The sequence below is a fragment of the Microtus pennsylvanicus genome, chromosome X (assembly GCF_037038515.1).
Source record: "Microtus pennsylvanicus isolate mMicPen1 chromosome X, mMicPen1.hap1, whole genome shotgun sequence".
Taxonomy (NCBI): Eukaryota; Metazoa; Chordata; class Mammalia; order Rodentia; family Cricetidae; genus Microtus; species Microtus pennsylvanicus.
In genome coordinates, this window is record NC_134601.1 from 136782653 (window position 1) to 136799532 (window position 16880).

Here is a 16880-nt window from a genome sequence, read left to right on the forward strand (position 1 = left end):
CACTAAACAAGATGGGAGAGTTTAAGACTTCTGAGGGTTGTCCTGGATGTCAGTCCCCTCTGCAGGTCAGTCACCCACAGCAGAACAGACCAGGTGACTGACTGATGCCAAGGCATCTCTCTGCTCCAAACTCAGAGGAGTTCATAAAGCATGCTGCTGCTGTCCTGGGGGAGAAATTCCAAGGGACAAGTTCCCACATAGGCCCTTGACTCAGGTTTCCTCCAATTCCTGCTCAGGCTACTAGTTAGTAGGTACCAGGTCTGTGTCACCCAAGAGACTAGCAAGGGACACAGTAGTTTATGTTCAAGAAAGACCAGGCTAATGCTTCCTCGTCCTTCTCCATCTCTAAAATGTCACTGATAATTCCTACCTACGAATTGTGCAGAGAAGTTGATTCATTTGATCAAGTTCTACAATACTTAAATTCAGCCACAGTACCAAGGAGGCCAAAGAAAATCCTGACCATGGCCCCTTCAACCAGATGCACCCACCATCTCAGAAGCTACGTCTATTCTGGGAGCAGAGGGGATGCCTCAGAAGGATAAGGGAGGGGAGACTGGCAGCATATGCCTATAATTTCAGCATCTGAGAGAGTGAGGCAGGAGGACTAAGGCCAGCATGGGTTACGTGCTAAGATTCATGTACGACACGCTTACCAAAAACCAAAAAGAACCAACCAACCAAAAACTGTAGGAGTAGGTAGAGTTTGGAATCCTGTGCCCTGTACTCCAAATCCCCACCCTCGCTCTCATATGCAAACAGCTTGGCTCTTGCCTCTGGGACATCTATGAGAAGTAAAGGAATCCATGAAAAGCACAGGCTAAACCCACCTGAGCTATGACGGCCAAGAGGGCTCATTCAGTAACGGCTGAAAAAATCTAGGAGTCCTTGTCCTCTTATATTGAGGAAGTAATGAGAGCGAGTAAAACAGTTCTTTCAGGGTGTCCCTGCCAGTGAGCCACAAACACCAACTGCCCAGAAAAGTATGAGTATAGTAACATAGTTCCTTCTTGAAAAACAAGCCTCTTGTACATCACCTGCAGAGCACTTGGTGACAATTTCTGGCTCTTACGAGTGGCAGGAGCCCTGTCCTGGTGCTCCAAAATAGCCCACTGTCTTGAAGGAGCCTCTCAAGCCACTCCAATTTCTTGTCACTAGGGTCAGCAGAGGGAAAAAAAACCAACAACAAACCAAAACAAACTGGGAAGAAGGTAGACCTCCCAGGCAGGTAGGTGGGTGGCCTCTGATTTTTATCTGAGGGCAGTAGCCACTTTGTGCCTGACTATGTTACTTGCAAACTAAAGAAAGGGCCAAAAGGCTGGAAGCTGTCCAAGTTCCTTCCCACCTCTCAAGCTCTTCTTCCATTCACTCAGAACAAAGGGGAACTCCCACTTGTGGACAGCTCCTCCCTTTCAGAAGCACCTTGCCTACTTCTCAGTTCTTACAGGCCTTGCCAAGATCCGTGGGCTCACAAGCTGCTGGTGATGGGATTGCTTTGTGTTCATTCTGAGCAGACTGGAGGAAGGCTTTCTTTGCTACTTCACCCAAGAGCAGCCCAGACCCATTACTGTCCCATACACGTCTGTTGATGGGGAGTGTAAGGATACTCGTACTCAAACCCATTGAGAGTCCCTTAGGGAAGAAAGGGCACTGTGCTTGCCATAGAAACTACTTTTCTTTGGGACTAACTCACAGCAAACAATCTTGGTCCTGCCTGTCACTGCAGCCTGACCAGACAGACCATTGGTGGGACCTTAGGGATGAACTGGAGGAAGTGGAGGAAGGACAGTGCTCTAGAGAGCCAACCACATGTTCCTGGACCAGAACCCCTCAGATTCCATCAGGCACTGAGGAATTATATCGCGTGTGCTACACCTTCAAGGGCAGCAACCCAGGACTCTCAAACATTCAACGTCACTGCCTGGCTTGTCTAGGAAGTTTCTGCATCTGCCGTCTTCCATGTTCACCTAGGCATCCTAATTGGACACAGCCGGCCTCCAACCTTAGGCATGCACACTTGAGGAATCCAAAGACCTTCACCGAGCACTGCACACCCTCAGAATTCTCCATGGTTCAGAGCAACAGGGGACCCGCTGTTGAGACTCAAGTATTCGCATATCCTTAGAAAGGCATTTTCGGCATTTTCTTCTTCCCGTATTTTACCTCCAGAACATAAGCCACCATCTGTCTGGTGGACAGAGATCTTTCTCGTAAACCACACTCGGGGTCTATTGGTAACTCCCAATGACAGCAAACAAACTCAACCAATGCTTGTTCCCATCTTTCTGCTACCTTGGCCAACCTGATGGAACAAACCTGAGTAGTTTCCATTCTACATTAGCCTGTCATGTGGGAGAGGAACAGGGCTAGAGCATCATTCTAGCTGCTACAAAAAAGAACTGACCCTCACCACCCACTTCCTACTGCTACATTGTATTGGGCTGTCATTCACTTTGAGCCTGGTGTTTCTTTGAAAACAGAGATGATGTCCCAGAAAAGAATCCCACAGACACCCAATTCCCTGCTGTTGCAAGCAGACATCACTGCACTAATGGCCAAAGCGACCCCTTTCTCTGAGCAATCCCCTACTGGAGCCAGGGCCATTATCCACAAATCGCTCTTCCTCTCACCATCCCAGGCTTTGGAAGCAGGGTGGCCCTGTTCTCACAGGGACATGGTACTACAAGCCAACTGCTCGGGTTACTTACATCTCTCACTGTTGTTCTGATCAGCAATGGCCTCTTCCAGGGCGACTGACTTTGGCTTTTTGTCCTGACTTCCTTTCAACCTTTCCCAGTCGGCTGGGCTGAATTTGCACACCTCGGAGTCTTTGGTTGCTGGGTGGCCACCTTCTCTTTCTTTCATCTCCAACTCTGAGAAGCGCATCATTGCACGCTAGAAAGAGAACGGAGATGGAAAAAAAAAACAACATCTTACCATAAAGGCTATTTCATGTGCCTTATACTATAAAAGAAAGTGTTTTCAAAGAAAAGCTTGCCCAAAGCCAACCACAACTTATGAGATACAACTCAGATATTTTAAAGTTTAACAGATAAAATTTAAGAGTGTCTATGTGAGTAGTCACATTCTTTATCCATAAAGTCATGTGTATATAGATACAGACGCAATGTATATGTATAGCCATACATACACCATTGCATAGAGACAGACATTCTCTTTTGAAGGTTATAAATAAAACAAAACAAAACCACAACGCAAAGAAAACAAAAGAAAAACACAACAGAAAAGAAACAAAATGTACAATGAATAAAGACGACCATGGCCCACAAACTTCCCTTTGTATATTTGGAAATGAAATTTAACTCAAAAGGTTTATGGAAGATTCTAGTAATAAAAATTTGAAGAACTGACCTCACAGTAAGCAGCAGGTAGACATAAAATACTGTCCTCTTGTAATCCTTCCATCTATGTAATTAAAATGGGCACTCAATGGATCATTTAGATAACTTCATCCATTTTTATCAGCATAAACCAATTTTTTTCTTAACATTGCAAAACAATTTGGCTTTATTCATCTTTTAATTAAAATTAAAATATCTTAAGGAAATTCCTATACAACATCTATCATAATTCACTAGCAAATTAAATACATACTCTATCCCTTTAAGCGAATTTTTTTTTTGGTGAAAAAAATTGCACGATTCCCACAGACATGCGACTGCTACACATCTCCACCACGCATCAAGTAAGGTATTCTAAGCAATGCTTCTAGATATATTTGTTATCTTACAGGCAGAGACATCAAAGCAATTGCTAGGCAAACGTCATGCAGTCTTTAGACATCCTTCATAATAATTACAACTTGTTATCAGCATTCCAGTAGAGTTCTCATATAATCTACAGACTAGCTTAAAGTATCCAGACACATGAACCTTCTAAAAGCTACTACTGCCATCCCCTTACTGAACACATTTCATACACTGCAATTATGTCATTAACCAAATCTGCCTGGTGCTTGTCCTACCACGTTCCCCCCAAACCCCTTTGTACATTGCAAAACTGATAACTGATAAAGTCAGTGAAATTCGGGTGGGGGGCTCACCTGCAATGCCCGTTGCTCTCGGCTGAGCTGACTGGAATCCGCGTACAGTTCGGTAGTGACACACTTGAATCGGTCGCCCACATAACCTGCCGAGTTAGCAATTCTTTTTGCCAGCTTGGATGGCTTCGGTTTCAGAACTTTGCCATCGTTGGACTCTGCCTCATCAGTTCCATCTTTGGTATAGGTGGGGGTGACATCCATGCTCGGTGGAGCGCTGCCCACACAAAATGGTTTGGGATCCTCTTGGGTTTTACCAAAAGTCACAGCAGGGCCCTCGCTGCCCAGAGCTGTCTCCAAGAATGGAGTTGCCACCGGCACCCCCAGGTTCTCTTTGTTGGTTCCCGCTGCAACACTGTCCTTGCCTAAGCTGAACACTGGCTGGCCTGGAGCCTGTTTGAAAGCGTAAGATTCATGGAAGTCACTGATGCGGCCCAGCTCCTCTCTGAGGGAGATGAAATCACGGTGTTGCGGGATCACAGGGTCGGCGGCGGGCTTAGTGGGCTCTGTACTCTGGCTCACATTCTCAGCTACAAGGCCTGGTTTGGATGCTCCTGCATCAGCTTTAGAATCTGCTTCTTCTCGAAGAAGGTCTACGTAGACTAGCTTGTCGCTTTTCACCCCAGTTTTCCCTTGATTCCAGCTAGGGTTTGCCTTTAGGTTCTTGTCAGTAGGGACTTCTGGGTGTAGTTTGGCGCTGCTAGCTTCCAACATCTCAGAAAACCGACTGCGAAGGGTTGGGTCCTCATAGCGGGCTCTCTCATGGGAGCGGGACCGTCTCTCCGGCTTCTCCTCTTTTGTGATCTCCATGGGTGTGTGTGGAATCAACATGGGATGTACCATGCCCAAGCCCAGGGCATCTTGGTAGGCCACAAATTCTGGCCGGCTTGTATGCAGCCCATAGGGCAGGCCAGGCTTGGGGGCAAGGTGCCCAGGAAACAGATTGCCATTGGGTAACAAAACTGGGTGAGGGTACACAGGTCCTTTGCCATGTAAAGAGAGGGGACTTAGAGCAATGCCTTCTGGCGCTGGGTAGGGGAGGTAACTCCTAGGGTAGGGAATTGGTGGGGACCTGAATGCTTCATTTGGAGATAGAAATATTGAGGTTGGCGGGAGGCCATTCTCGCTTGCTTTGAAACTCGGTTCTGGGTTGCTGGCTTTGGCTCCCTTGCTGCTGGTGCTGCCACTGTGTTTGGCAGGCGTGGCTGGGGGCTGGCCCACGTGCTGAATAACTGATGGTGTGGTATCCACAGAGCTCCTGCTGGTCTTGGTGCCATCTGCGTTAGCATTGGGGGCTGGTGATGCGGAGGCTGGGCGTCCTGAGCTGGACACCGACCCCGAAACATTAGCGATCACAGCCTCTGTGCCACCCATACGAGGACATGAGGAACTCCTCTGTTGTGGTATTGCCCAGTCCAAAGCCTTGTTTTTCAACGACATGCTCTTGCCACTGTTCTCTTCATTAGGACTTGGCCCTGGCACCACCCAGGATGAGGGAGCAGTGCTGATGATCTCTGATCTATAGATAGCACAGCCATTTCCTGGAGGAGATAATGTTTCTTTTGGAATCTCACTCCCGGAGAGCACTAACCCACTTGCAGCCCGACTGTGAACCAGGACCGTGGGAGCCATCTTTTTCATGTGGTCAGCTTTGGAAGTGTCTCCGTCCACTACTTTAGAGGACAAGTCTAGTGGTTTATCTGTGACGTCTTTGGTAACAGTCTGCTTTTCCAACAGAGGTGGTGAGCCCCCATCTTTTCTGTCTTGAACTGTTGTCTTCCGGGGATGCCCAGGCATGGACTGGGCACAATCACCCCCATCTGAGACCTTGGGGTACTTGCCATTGGACAGCCTGGCTGTGGGGAACTCGCTACTGACTGTCATGTATGGCTTTGTCAGGGTGACTGACGGGGAGGTGGAGATCCTGGGATAATGCTTGTGGAACTCAGAGTAGGTCTCCGCAGCAGGCTGAGCAGGGAGGTGGACACGGGGTGAGGGCCGAGGTGAAGGGGGAAGCAGGAGGGCTGTGTCACCCGGCAGACCACTGTTGACTGCCTTGGCAGAGGACACCCTGGGTTGTTTACTGTTTTGGATGTGGGGGTAATTATGAGAATCAACAGGGTTCCCAGGGCTGACACCCATCTTCCATGGGAGGCTTTTGTCTGAGCAGTGGACAAGAGGTGGGATGGCCGGAGAGGCTGAAGGTGTGGAAAGTCTCATGGGTGAAGCCAAGGAGGAGGGGATGTGGGGGTTAACATAGTGTGGGGGTGGCAGGTAGAGGAAGCGTTCCCCACTGGTGCAGACAGGAGAATACAGCGGCTGGGCCAAGCCGTAGGACTGCTGAGGTAGCAAGGCCTTGTACATGTTCAGTGAATACTTATTTGGCGAGTCAAGGAAAGGGTAGATGGCTGGAGTGGCCCCCTCCATGTAAGGGTTGACCCAGGGCAGCCGCAGGTAACTAGCACCGTTGATGTTGAGAGGGCTCTGTTTGTCGCTGGCAGGCCTGTCCAAACCCAAGCTTTCTGCTGTGGCTACAGCACTTTTTTGTATTCCAGGCGGTGTTTTGTATATAGCACTGAAGCCATTTGGGGGTTTTCCAGAAACAGCAGAAGCCTCCGCTGTCTCAGGAGTATTCGGTTTGAATTGCATCTCTGGATTTCTTTCTGAAGAAAACCCAAGGCCACCGAGAGAGCTTGAGGCAGCCTCCCGACCCTTTTCTGGGCCCAGTCCACACAAGCCAGAATAGACGATGTTTCCAGGGACCCGGAGCCCTTCCCGGATGAGGCCTGTGCGGTCCATGCTCAGTGCTGCCAGGCCATCGATCCGATGGGCTCCACTGGTGTCCACCTTTGTAAAAGAACAACACATGTTACTTGGGGCACCAGTCACAGTAGCAGCCCTGGTCCCGAAGAAAAGCCACCCACTGGGTCACATGATATCACCCACAACACTTTACAGAAAAGGTTAAAGACAGCTTTGCTGTGTCCAGAGGCCCCTCCTCCCGCATCTGTTCCACTAGTACCCTGCGAGTACTCAAAGTTCTACTCAGACTAGAAGCCAACACATTATTTTGTTCAAATCTTTGTTGCAGCAGACAAGATCAAATACAACACTCTCTGCACCACTAAGGGTACATGACTTCTACTACTCCTGTGGAGCCTGTTAGGTTGAGTGGGGTGGGGTATTCATTTCTCCTGGAGACAGAAAGGGATCATTTAACAGGACAAGAAACAATTTTCCAAGGGACAACGGGTATGGGGAACTTTAGCTTATCTCATTTCTTTTTTTTTTTCTTTTTGGTGCTTATCTCATTTCTATATCAATAAAGGGGCCAGGGGTCAAAGTGTGGTTGCATCTTTTGACTTCCTCTCCTTAGTGTCTGAAAGGACAGTCCAGTGTTTCACATTTTACTGGCAAAGTAGAGCCTCACGAATTACTTTGGAGACAGGGGTATTATCCAGTTTTGAGCACTAATGGGGCACAGTTTCTGGAAGCCACATGCCCCACCAGTGAATAAGAGATAAAGAACTGAGGCGGGGGCAAAGGATGTTAAAAGCAATACATAGTCAGGCCCTGATGTTCTCCCCTCCCCACACTGAATGTACATGCGCGTGTGTGCGCACATACACAAACACATACACACACAATACCTAATTGTATACAAACTAATGCACAGTTGATTACAGATCACTGATATTCAGCCATCCTATCAAAAGAAGCCATTCATCCCTTACCACGTTGTGATTCAAGGGATTCTCCTCCCTCAGTTCCAGTCTGGCTTTTGAAGAGTCACCATCATTCACAGGAATTTTCCTATTTAAAAGGACACACCAATTTCATGAAAACAGTTCTTGCTGAATATGTCTTTCATCTATCTCCCTGGACCAGACCAGTTTCTACTAATCTCATTTATTTTTTTGAACTCTCCTAACCCTCCCTGCCATGACCTATAGTGAAAGTTGCTCCCAAATGGTGATTCAATATTACCCTGGCAGAACAAAGCAAAGGCAGGCCTTTCATGTGTGGGGACATGAATAACACATATGTCCCAGAGGTGGGCAAGTCAGAAATTAAGCACACTTCTCTCACGTGACCTTTTCTACAGAGGCCAAGTGCTGTCCTAGCTAACCCTTATGAGCTGTCCTGGAGGGCAGGAATTAAGTAAAATGGGCACGGACCAAGTGAGCTAGAAGTCTACAGGCTAGACCCTTCACCTACCACATCTGCGTTAACCCTGAGGGCATGCTTTCAAAACTTTCCCCCAAACAAAGTTAGGGAGCACATCCATAAGACTAGTTTCCATGGTGACAGCGAAGCTATATCTGTGGCCTTTTTCAAAGTGATGTGATGTGTGTGGATATACAATAGTAACAGAGAAAAGAAATGTCAGCTACTCCAGGGAGAAGAGGAAGCTACACATCTGTGCCAGGCTGCTGTTGGCTGTCCCAGGACTTGTTATCAGAGTATTGATAAAGAAAGTGTTCTATGCCAACTTCCAAATACCCAGGATAACATCGCTGACAAGCAGGACACGCTTCACCATCAACCCAAAGCTACTTCAATCATCTGCTGTTCAGTTGTCTCTACCCTAGTCTACTGATTAGAAAGCCTAACTGAGCTCGGCAGTGATCAGAATGGGGCAAAGAGCCACGAGGGATGGCGGGAGAGGGCAACCTGAAACCTTGGGTTGCACCCAAGGAAAGGGTAGCCATCTCCTCATTTATTACTAAGCAAACTATTTGTTTTAAAAGCACATCGAATGCCGGTCCACCTGGGCCCACACTCCTGACATTTAGAGTTAAAGCAGCATATAGACGGGGATTAATTCTCCTTCATAAATATGAAATAATAAATTAAGGACGAAAGTGCACTGAAAGGCCGCTTCAGGGGCTAATCTTTTAAAGGGCGGCAATGCTTCGCTGAGCCAGGCTGCCTGGTAAAACTGTAAATCAAGGGCCACCAGCTAGGAGATCTCTCTTGCCCAGACCTTTTGGGTCCTTCTCTGACTGTGAGAAGGCGAGGGGCTTGGGCATGGGTTCTGCTCAGAAGTGTGGGGGAGGAGCCCATTCACCTGTCTTCACTTGCTCCACACATGCGGACCCGTTCGCTGTTCATCCAGCTGTGAACGTTCCCATACAGGGGAGTGGCTGAAAGCATGTCGTCTTCTTGGATGGCAGCTTGGCTTCAAGCGTCTAGTCTGTTTAAAAAAAAAAAACATACTGGGTCCCCAAGAGGTTAGGGAAAGGAGAGGCACTGGGGAAACAGAGAAGGCCTCCTTCAAGGCAAGTCATACACAGGATGCAGCCTGTGCCTGGGGATTGTCTACAAATGACCACAAGCCAAGAACACATCTGACCCCCAGTGATCGAGGGAACAGATTCAAGCCGACAGGAAAAGCCCATCCAAGTCACAGCTCTGTACCCCCACCCCCACACACCATAGGAAGAAGCCATATTTGAGGAGGGACTAGGGAGACCCGGGATGCTAGATCGCTGGCACTCTGATCTGTCTTGGGGTGGTAAAAGGAGTAACAGTGAGGTGGCAGTGGAAGGTTTGTGACTCAAATCACAGCACATTGTTAGGACTGAATTTTCAAGCTGTCCTGTGTACGACCCAAAGATCGAGGGTGAAAGACAGAGTCCAGTGGGCTGGTGAACCTCTCCACTGAAGCCCTGGATTAGATTAAGCACCTAACAGGGGTGGTTTTGCCTGGGAGCTGCAGGGGGAGGCAGCTGAGTAATTCAATGACGCCTGTTCACTGGGGACAAGAAATCATTAGCGCATAAGTCTCTGCAGCCAGGGCTGATGCTGATGGGCTCCGAGTAGCTGGCACATAGGAACAGGCAAAAGCCACCCATTTTCCACCTCATGGGAGGGGCGAGGATGTGTGTGTGTGTGGGGGGGAGCAAAGGAGCCCAAATCACCTCCCCCACTTACCTTCTCAGCCCACCGCCCCCACCCCCACCACATTCTAGTTTGCTGCATGAGTGAAGGGTCAGGACAAGCTGCATTTTATTAACAGGATTATCACGGCGCGTGATTTATCCTCGCGCAGGATTTTAATTGCTCTTTGGAGGTTGAGCCGTTTCTTTTGACTGCGCTTCAGCCCATATCCTGCTGTTAAATGCTGGGTTAATAAGTAGGGGAGCCTTTAATGCCTGGGACCGATGGCCCTCGGCAATTCCCTACTCACAAACACATCTCAGTTTCCCTTGTCCAGGACAGACCACGGCATTTTTTCACAGGACCCAAACCTGAGTGTGAAATAATTGGTGTGCAGATAGATCATCAGGGGAACTTTTCTTTCTCCTCCCTCACACACCCACCCACACAGTTTCCGAAAGCCCAAATGTTCCCTTAAGTCGACACATTTCCTTTGTTAGCAGGAGAAAATATGCAAATGCTTGCTTTTACACTTTAGCACACTGCCAGGTCGGTTGGGTAAAGGCACCCCGTCCAGGGACTCTTCTGCCAGGGACTGGTGTGGGGGTGGGGAAGGCTTGGGAGGACTGGATCCAAAAGCTCAGCTATGCTCCTTTCTTTGTCCTAACTAGGTCTTTTGTCCACCAGCAACCCCCACCAGCCCCCAACCATAGAACAACACGCACCAACACACCGTGCAGTTAAGAGCTCAACAATGAAGTGGGAAGGGGAGGAAGGACCCTGGAGAGACTGGAATCTGTGAAGGCATCATGGGAATGGAAGGTCTTTTCCTGGGAAGGGTCTACTTCTTCTGACATGAGAACTCCAAATGACTTAGCCACAGTGCATGGGGAAACTGATTGGGGTGCTGAGGAAGGTTGTGTGGGGCTGCATCTTCCAAATACACAAAGCAACCAGGGAACACCAAATCACCAGTGCTGGGAAGCCCCAAGACCCCACAGTGTCCCTTCACAGCAGATCTGCTGCCTGTTCTTACAAGGAAAGAAAGACATTGTGGGTGGCCTGATTAAGGAGAGTACCATTCTGTGGTGCAGGTGTCCTGGACACCATGCCTTCCTGGAGCACTGATGAAGTGCAGACATTGCATTGGGAGAAGAAGGACCCCAAAACCAATACCAGGAAAAAGAACCTGCCTAAGAAAAGTCAAAACTTCATGCTCCAGTTCCTAAGTCAGCCTTTCCTTGAAACTCAGTGGTCTCCCCAAAAGTGGCCCACCTTGGGGAAAGCACCTCAGGGAACCTCAAGGAGGAACAGAATCAGCTTAGAGAATGTCTTTCCCCACAAAAGCCCAGGAGCATCTTCAGTCCTTTGCTTTCCCCCAAAAAGGCCACCCAGACTGTGAGGCACCTGGAATAGACCAGACATTGGTCTCTCTGGGGCTCGTTCTTCAGGATTTTCAATATTACTGTCACAGATAAATAGCATCAGCCATCAGGCTGGAGCGTCACACACAGGGTCAGACTGAAGTGCGTTTCAGTCTCCTCTGTGTGTGGTTGGGGGTGGGGAGGGGGCTAAACCAAGGGGAGTTGCACTGTGGACGATCCACGCATGTGCATGAGTGCTTGTGCACACTCGTGCACACACACTTACAGTCTTTAGCTGCTCCGTGAACTTTTTGTGAACTGTTTAAAAGTGGAGGTCTGCTGAACAAACAGCGGCGCCACTGCCAGCCATAATTTCATTGCAACAAGCTAAGGACTTTTAACTCTTCAGGTGCCTGGCCAGAGAGGAACAGAGTAGTGAGGACCAGTGACTAGCGGGTCCTGCCTGGCAGGAGGCCCTTCTCTAGGGTGACAAACAAGGGCAGTCCAGGAACATAATCAGCCTAGCGCTGAGATTCCACTAAACCATTGAGGAGCAGGGATTATCATCACACAAAATCACAGGTGAAGAACCAAAAAAAGACCAAGAGGCAGAAACAGCCACACTCAACTCATCCCATCCAGTTTCTAGAAAGTGCTGGTAATAGTTGGGGCTTTGCTTTCTACCTCTAAGGCAAGGTACTTCAGAACTGACTTTGCTGACCCTTGGCTGTGGGGTACAGTAGAGAGAATACCGAATACCTCAAGGCACATGGCTGCTATAGAAGGAAGAGGCTTACTTTTTGCCCCATCTTCCACTCCTCTAGGAGTGCCAGGATGTGTGAAGTCACTCGTGAGAAAGCACTTTACAAGCACCAGCCTGTCCCAAAGGCAAGCTGCTAGCTTTACCTTGGCTCTGCGTTTTAACCCCTTTCGCCAGTTGTGGAGGGAAAAGCAAGGGCAAGAAAGGAAATGCCAAGAAATGAGGGCTCAGGAGAGCCAGGCAAGGAAGGCTGACTGATTCTTATGGAACAGGTTGATTACTAACTGCAGTACCTGCCTGCTGAACACAGAGGTCTGGGGGACTGTACATGCACAGCGACACACGGCATGTGGTCACAACTCCCGATACCGTGTGTAACTGGAGTCATCTGGACAGGCAGAGCAATCTTTTGCTCTAGAGCCAAAAGCTGTGGCTAGAGAACCCAAGCTTGGCCTGGACACAGGGGAGACGGGCCTGTCTGGCAGAAGAGGGTCAGAGGGATCAAATTAGGTGCTGTCCCTCCACCCCGGCATCCTTGAGAAGACATGAGATGATCCCCAAGGAGCACCTCTTATAATGCCATCTCATTCATCCCTGCCAAGACCACACTGCAGATCCAGCAAAAGGACACACTTCTCTTTTTTAAAGACAAGGTCTTACTGTTCTGGCTAGCCTGGAAATCAAGCGATTTATGTATCTTTGCTGGGATTAAAGTCACCACCATGCCCAACTTCCTTGTTTCTTCTTTAAGGGCATCCAAGATTCACCCTGCAGACAACAGGGAGTAGTAGGCTGAGAGAAGAGAGGAACAGTGAAACACTGGGTTCCTCGTGAGAAAAGCCTCTCCTCCCATGGCTGGTTCTCTTATGGTCATCCATCTCCTGGCTCCCGCTCTTACCCTCACCCACCCTGTGTCCCTGGGCAGGTGGCCGAATCTCTCCAACCTTGGGCCCTCTGTAAATATTTGGCACTGTGTTTTCCAGAGGCTTCGGCTGCACTATGGACTCGAGTTTTGCCTGGCAATAGCTGGAGCTGGCCATGGTTAACCCCAAAAGCATCTGAATCCATTAAACACATTGTCCCGGAATGGCTGCATGGTCTTTACCACGGGTGCAGTGCTGAGGAAGGAGATACAGAGGGGCCACGCTGGGGGGACAACGACGACTGGTGTGGATTTCCCCCAAGCCTATAAAGCTAGCGCCAGCCCTTCCTGGGGTTGCTCCAAACCCAGCCTGAGTCACAGCCGCACCACGCTCTGGGTGTCAAGGAAGGGAAGGGGAAGAAGTTTCTATTTTAGAATGTTGGGGGGAGGGCCTATGTGGGGGTGGGAAATGAAAAGAAAATGCTTTCCCGGATGTGCAATGCAGGGCGGGTCCTCCTGGGCTGCTTTCCCAGATGTCATACTCCCAGGTCCTGAGCCACCTTAACATCTGAGGTGTGGGGTTGGAGGTGTGATCCATGCTGCCACTCCAAGCCACAACCACTGGCTCTGTGGGTGTGACCACCCACAACCCCCAATTTCATACCAGTAACAGACTAAGTCAGGGAGCAGAAGGCGAGAGGGACAATGCTTGCACAGACCTGATCTCCCCAGCATCCAGAACCTCCCCCAACTTCTTCTTTCAGCTCCTGGGTCACAGCAGGGAACCACTAGGGTGGGAATAAACTTGGCCCTTGGTGGCAGCAGTGGGGGAGGGGCACCCCTTTCACCACACCTCTGCCTGTGGTGATGACTCTGCAAGGAGTCCCCTCAGAAACTCTAGCAACCACCCTCCCCCAAGACCCTAGTCAACCACTGGGACCTGTGTTCTTATGAGAACTTCCAGGATCCCTCTGCTGGAGCCTTTACTACTTACCAGAAATTTCAGACAGAAACTTAACTTCTGAGTGGGTTCAGGCAAATTGAGCCCTTGAGGGCTCTAGTTTGTGCCACACCAACCAGTCAGTGAACTACAAGCTCCCAAGCCCGCGGTAGAATCAGGACTACAAACCCTCCTACCTTCACTGTGGGCTCCCTTCAGGTTGCTCCTCTGGACCCTCCCTGCTAGGAAGATGGGAGGCAAGTATAGCATACAGCAGTGTAGAGCCCTGCATAGAGCGAGCGACCCTGGGAGCCTATCCAAAAAGGGCCGCTGGTCACAAATGCTCTCTACCCTAGCCAGAGCCCTACCCAGTTCCCAGGACCAGATTTATCATTGCTCACCCAAATCAAGGACAGAGAGGGACTTCCCCCTCTTCCTTCTACAGGGGTGGCCAAAGACTAACTGGCTTTGTTCCTTTCCCTTTCCTCCAGGTTGGGCCACACCAACTAGTCAGTGAACTATGCACATCCAAAGTACAGGAGGAATGAATTTAGAAACAAGGGCTCCTTAAAAAGAAGGCAAATTCAGCACCCAAAACCTAGAAAAAAGCCAGGAATCCTCCTTACATGCCCCCATTCCCTATTCTTGGTTGGCCTAGTGCAACAGAGCTTAGTCCCCACCCGGGAATCCATACAACTAAATGCCTCCCACCCTCCCATCCCCGGCAAGGCCATAGTAGTGTAAGGGTCTCCACTACAGCTTTGCATAAGTATAAACGAAACACAGTTAATGTCACTCCCTGCTACAGAAAGTCACAAGTCACATGGAGGGCTATCCCTGGTAAGCACAAAGGAACTTTTTAAGGAATTAAGATGTGAAAAATGCAAGGGTTCTGAAATTTGCATGCAGGCTTCTTGCTGAATGTGCGTGCAGAGCCTGGAAGTCCTGGGAAGGCTGGGGGTGAGGGCTAGGAGAGGGACATTCACTTTCTTTACAAGGAACAATAGGAATTCCACGTCTGCTACTCAGTCTCAGAACTCAAAGCACCCCAAAACAAAGCCATATAGATGGGGACCCAGGAATTTCTGTGGCTGTTCAGAGCTTAATTACTCCTCCTTGATCCATGGGACTAGACACGACACCGCCAAGGTTAAAATGCCCCAACAGCGCTGAGCAGATGTGAGCGAGCTGGCAGACGCGCAAATGAGGCCTGCCTTGGAGCCCGATAACAAGTGACTAATACATTGCATATCGTTGAAAGAAAATTATTTTTCTCTAATTTGCATTTGCTTGGGGGGAAAAAAAGCCAACCGAGTCCCTCCTTACACGCAGGAGTCTAATCCTGGAAATACAGCCCGGCTGCTTTAAGAGAGCTGGAAGGAGGGAAAGACTGCCAGTGTTTTGGCGTTGCAGGCTTGTTTATCTTTCCGCCTTTCCTCCAAGGCGAAACTCGTTTTGCAAGCAACATTCCTACAGAAAATGGCACACGTCATAAAAAGAGACCAATTTATAGAACTGGCAACGAAGTTCATGTATCACTCCAGAAGCATCTTCCAGCTCCCCAAGGGGAATATGTAAAAGTCCACATTAAAGCTCGGCGTGTTTATGTTACCTGGGGGGTGGGGAGTCTCTAGACTCAGACATCCTGTAGATTGTCCACCCAAGGGCCAAAGTCACCCAGGAGGGGAGAATACAGAATTAAGTTAGCCTGAAAAGATCCTCTATCTCCCATGGACAGCAGGGGCTTGGGATTCCTGGGGTATTGGGGTGACGATGACGACCTCTCAGTTTGCCCCAGGCCACCTAAAAGACGGACCCAAGTTCTTGACCATCTATTCATCTCTAGGACTGGAGGGGGTGACTGTCACCCCCAACTGTTCTCCTTTCCACCCTGGTGCCCACAGAGCCAGCGTTCAGCCTCTGCCGCCAGCAGGCCTTTTGTGGCTGTAGCTGAAGAGGGAAGGTTACAAGTCAACCTGCAATGTACACCCCACCCTCTGGATCCTGAACCCACACATTTGCATTTCCATTCCGAGGAACAGTGCCCAGTGCCCAGAACACAGCAGCCGCCCATCTCTAACTTGTCTGAATAGGGCCATTGCGGGGGGGGGGGGGGGGGGGCACAGCCTTCAGAGCCCCTGGAATCCCCAGAAAGCCTTCAGTTAAGAACACATTCTCTCCAACAAGCTTACTTAGAGCTGCTGGTTGTTTTCCCAAATCTTGCAAACTCTGTCACAAGCAGCTGAGGACCTAGGTCCATGGATCTTGGCCAAACCCCTCCAGACACTGACACTCCAGGCCCCCTGGGCCTTCTGACACCTCTGCCTAACAAGTTCCCTAAACCACAACACATAAACCATTCCACACCCTCACTCCACCCTTGGGAAGTCCTTAAGGTGTGTGCTGGGGATTGATTGGTGACGGGATGGAGCCCAGCGACCAAGTGGTGGCCACCTCTGCAGCTCCTCCGCGGGGCCCTGCATAGTGCGCGCTTTGTGTGAGTGCTGAGGAGGCGCAGTGCTGCTCGCGCGCCAACAGCTGTCACATTATTTGCACTGGCTGTAAACAGCCTTCACATTCCCCCCTTACCACATAGTTAAAGCCAGACTAACAATCCACAGTTAGAGATCAAACCAACAACAGCAGCATTGTGTCTGCCTTCGCCTTCACACCAAGCCCAGCAGCTGGCAGGTTTCTCCGGAACAAGGGACCCTGGCTCTCCCCCGACCCCAGCCCTCCGGGCTCTAGCCAAGGCCAGCTTTTCTCGGTGCAGTTTGTTAAACCGAGAGCACCGCCATTTCGCAGAGATTTCGCGGTGGTTTAGCAGCCCTCTCCCACCCGGAGTTTGAGACTCTTTCTGGTAGAGTCTGGGGATGTGTGGTGTGAAGAAGACATGGCTGCTCACACTCCTAGACCACTGGGCCAGATGGCCAGGCTGGGTCTGTGACAGAGGCCTGCAGCGCTCCAAGTTGTCACAGAGGCTGGGCATGTCTGCCCTCTGTACAGACCCA

At 49.7% G+C, this 16880-nt stretch overlaps 1 protein-coding gene across 13 annotated transcripts in view; it reads right to left on the reverse strand.

Moving 5' to 3' along the window:
• The window catches only part of Bcor (BCL6 corepressor), a 121725-nt gene that overhangs the window by 15373 nt on the left and 89472 nt on the right, over positions 1-16880 (reverse strand). For 8 of the 13 annotated variants that reach the window (XM_075957235.1, XM_075957230.1, XM_075957236.1 and 5 more), the window contains exons 2-6: positions 9132-9257; positions 7795-7873; positions 4064-6907; positions 3373-3426; positions 2709-2895 (exon numbers count right to left, since the gene is read on the reverse strand). In XM_075957235.1, the coding sequence (XP_075813350.1) occupies positions 2709-2895; positions 3373-3426; positions 4064-6907; positions 7795-7873; positions 9132-9217 (3250 nt within the window). In that variant the 5' untranslated portion in view covers positions 9218-9257. The remainder of the gene's footprint in view (positions 1-2708; positions 2896-3372; positions 3427-4063; positions 6908-7794; positions 7874-9131; positions 9258-16880) is intronic. The other 5 variants (XM_075957240.1, XM_075957239.1, XM_075957232.1 and 2 more) reach the window with 2 other exon arrangements.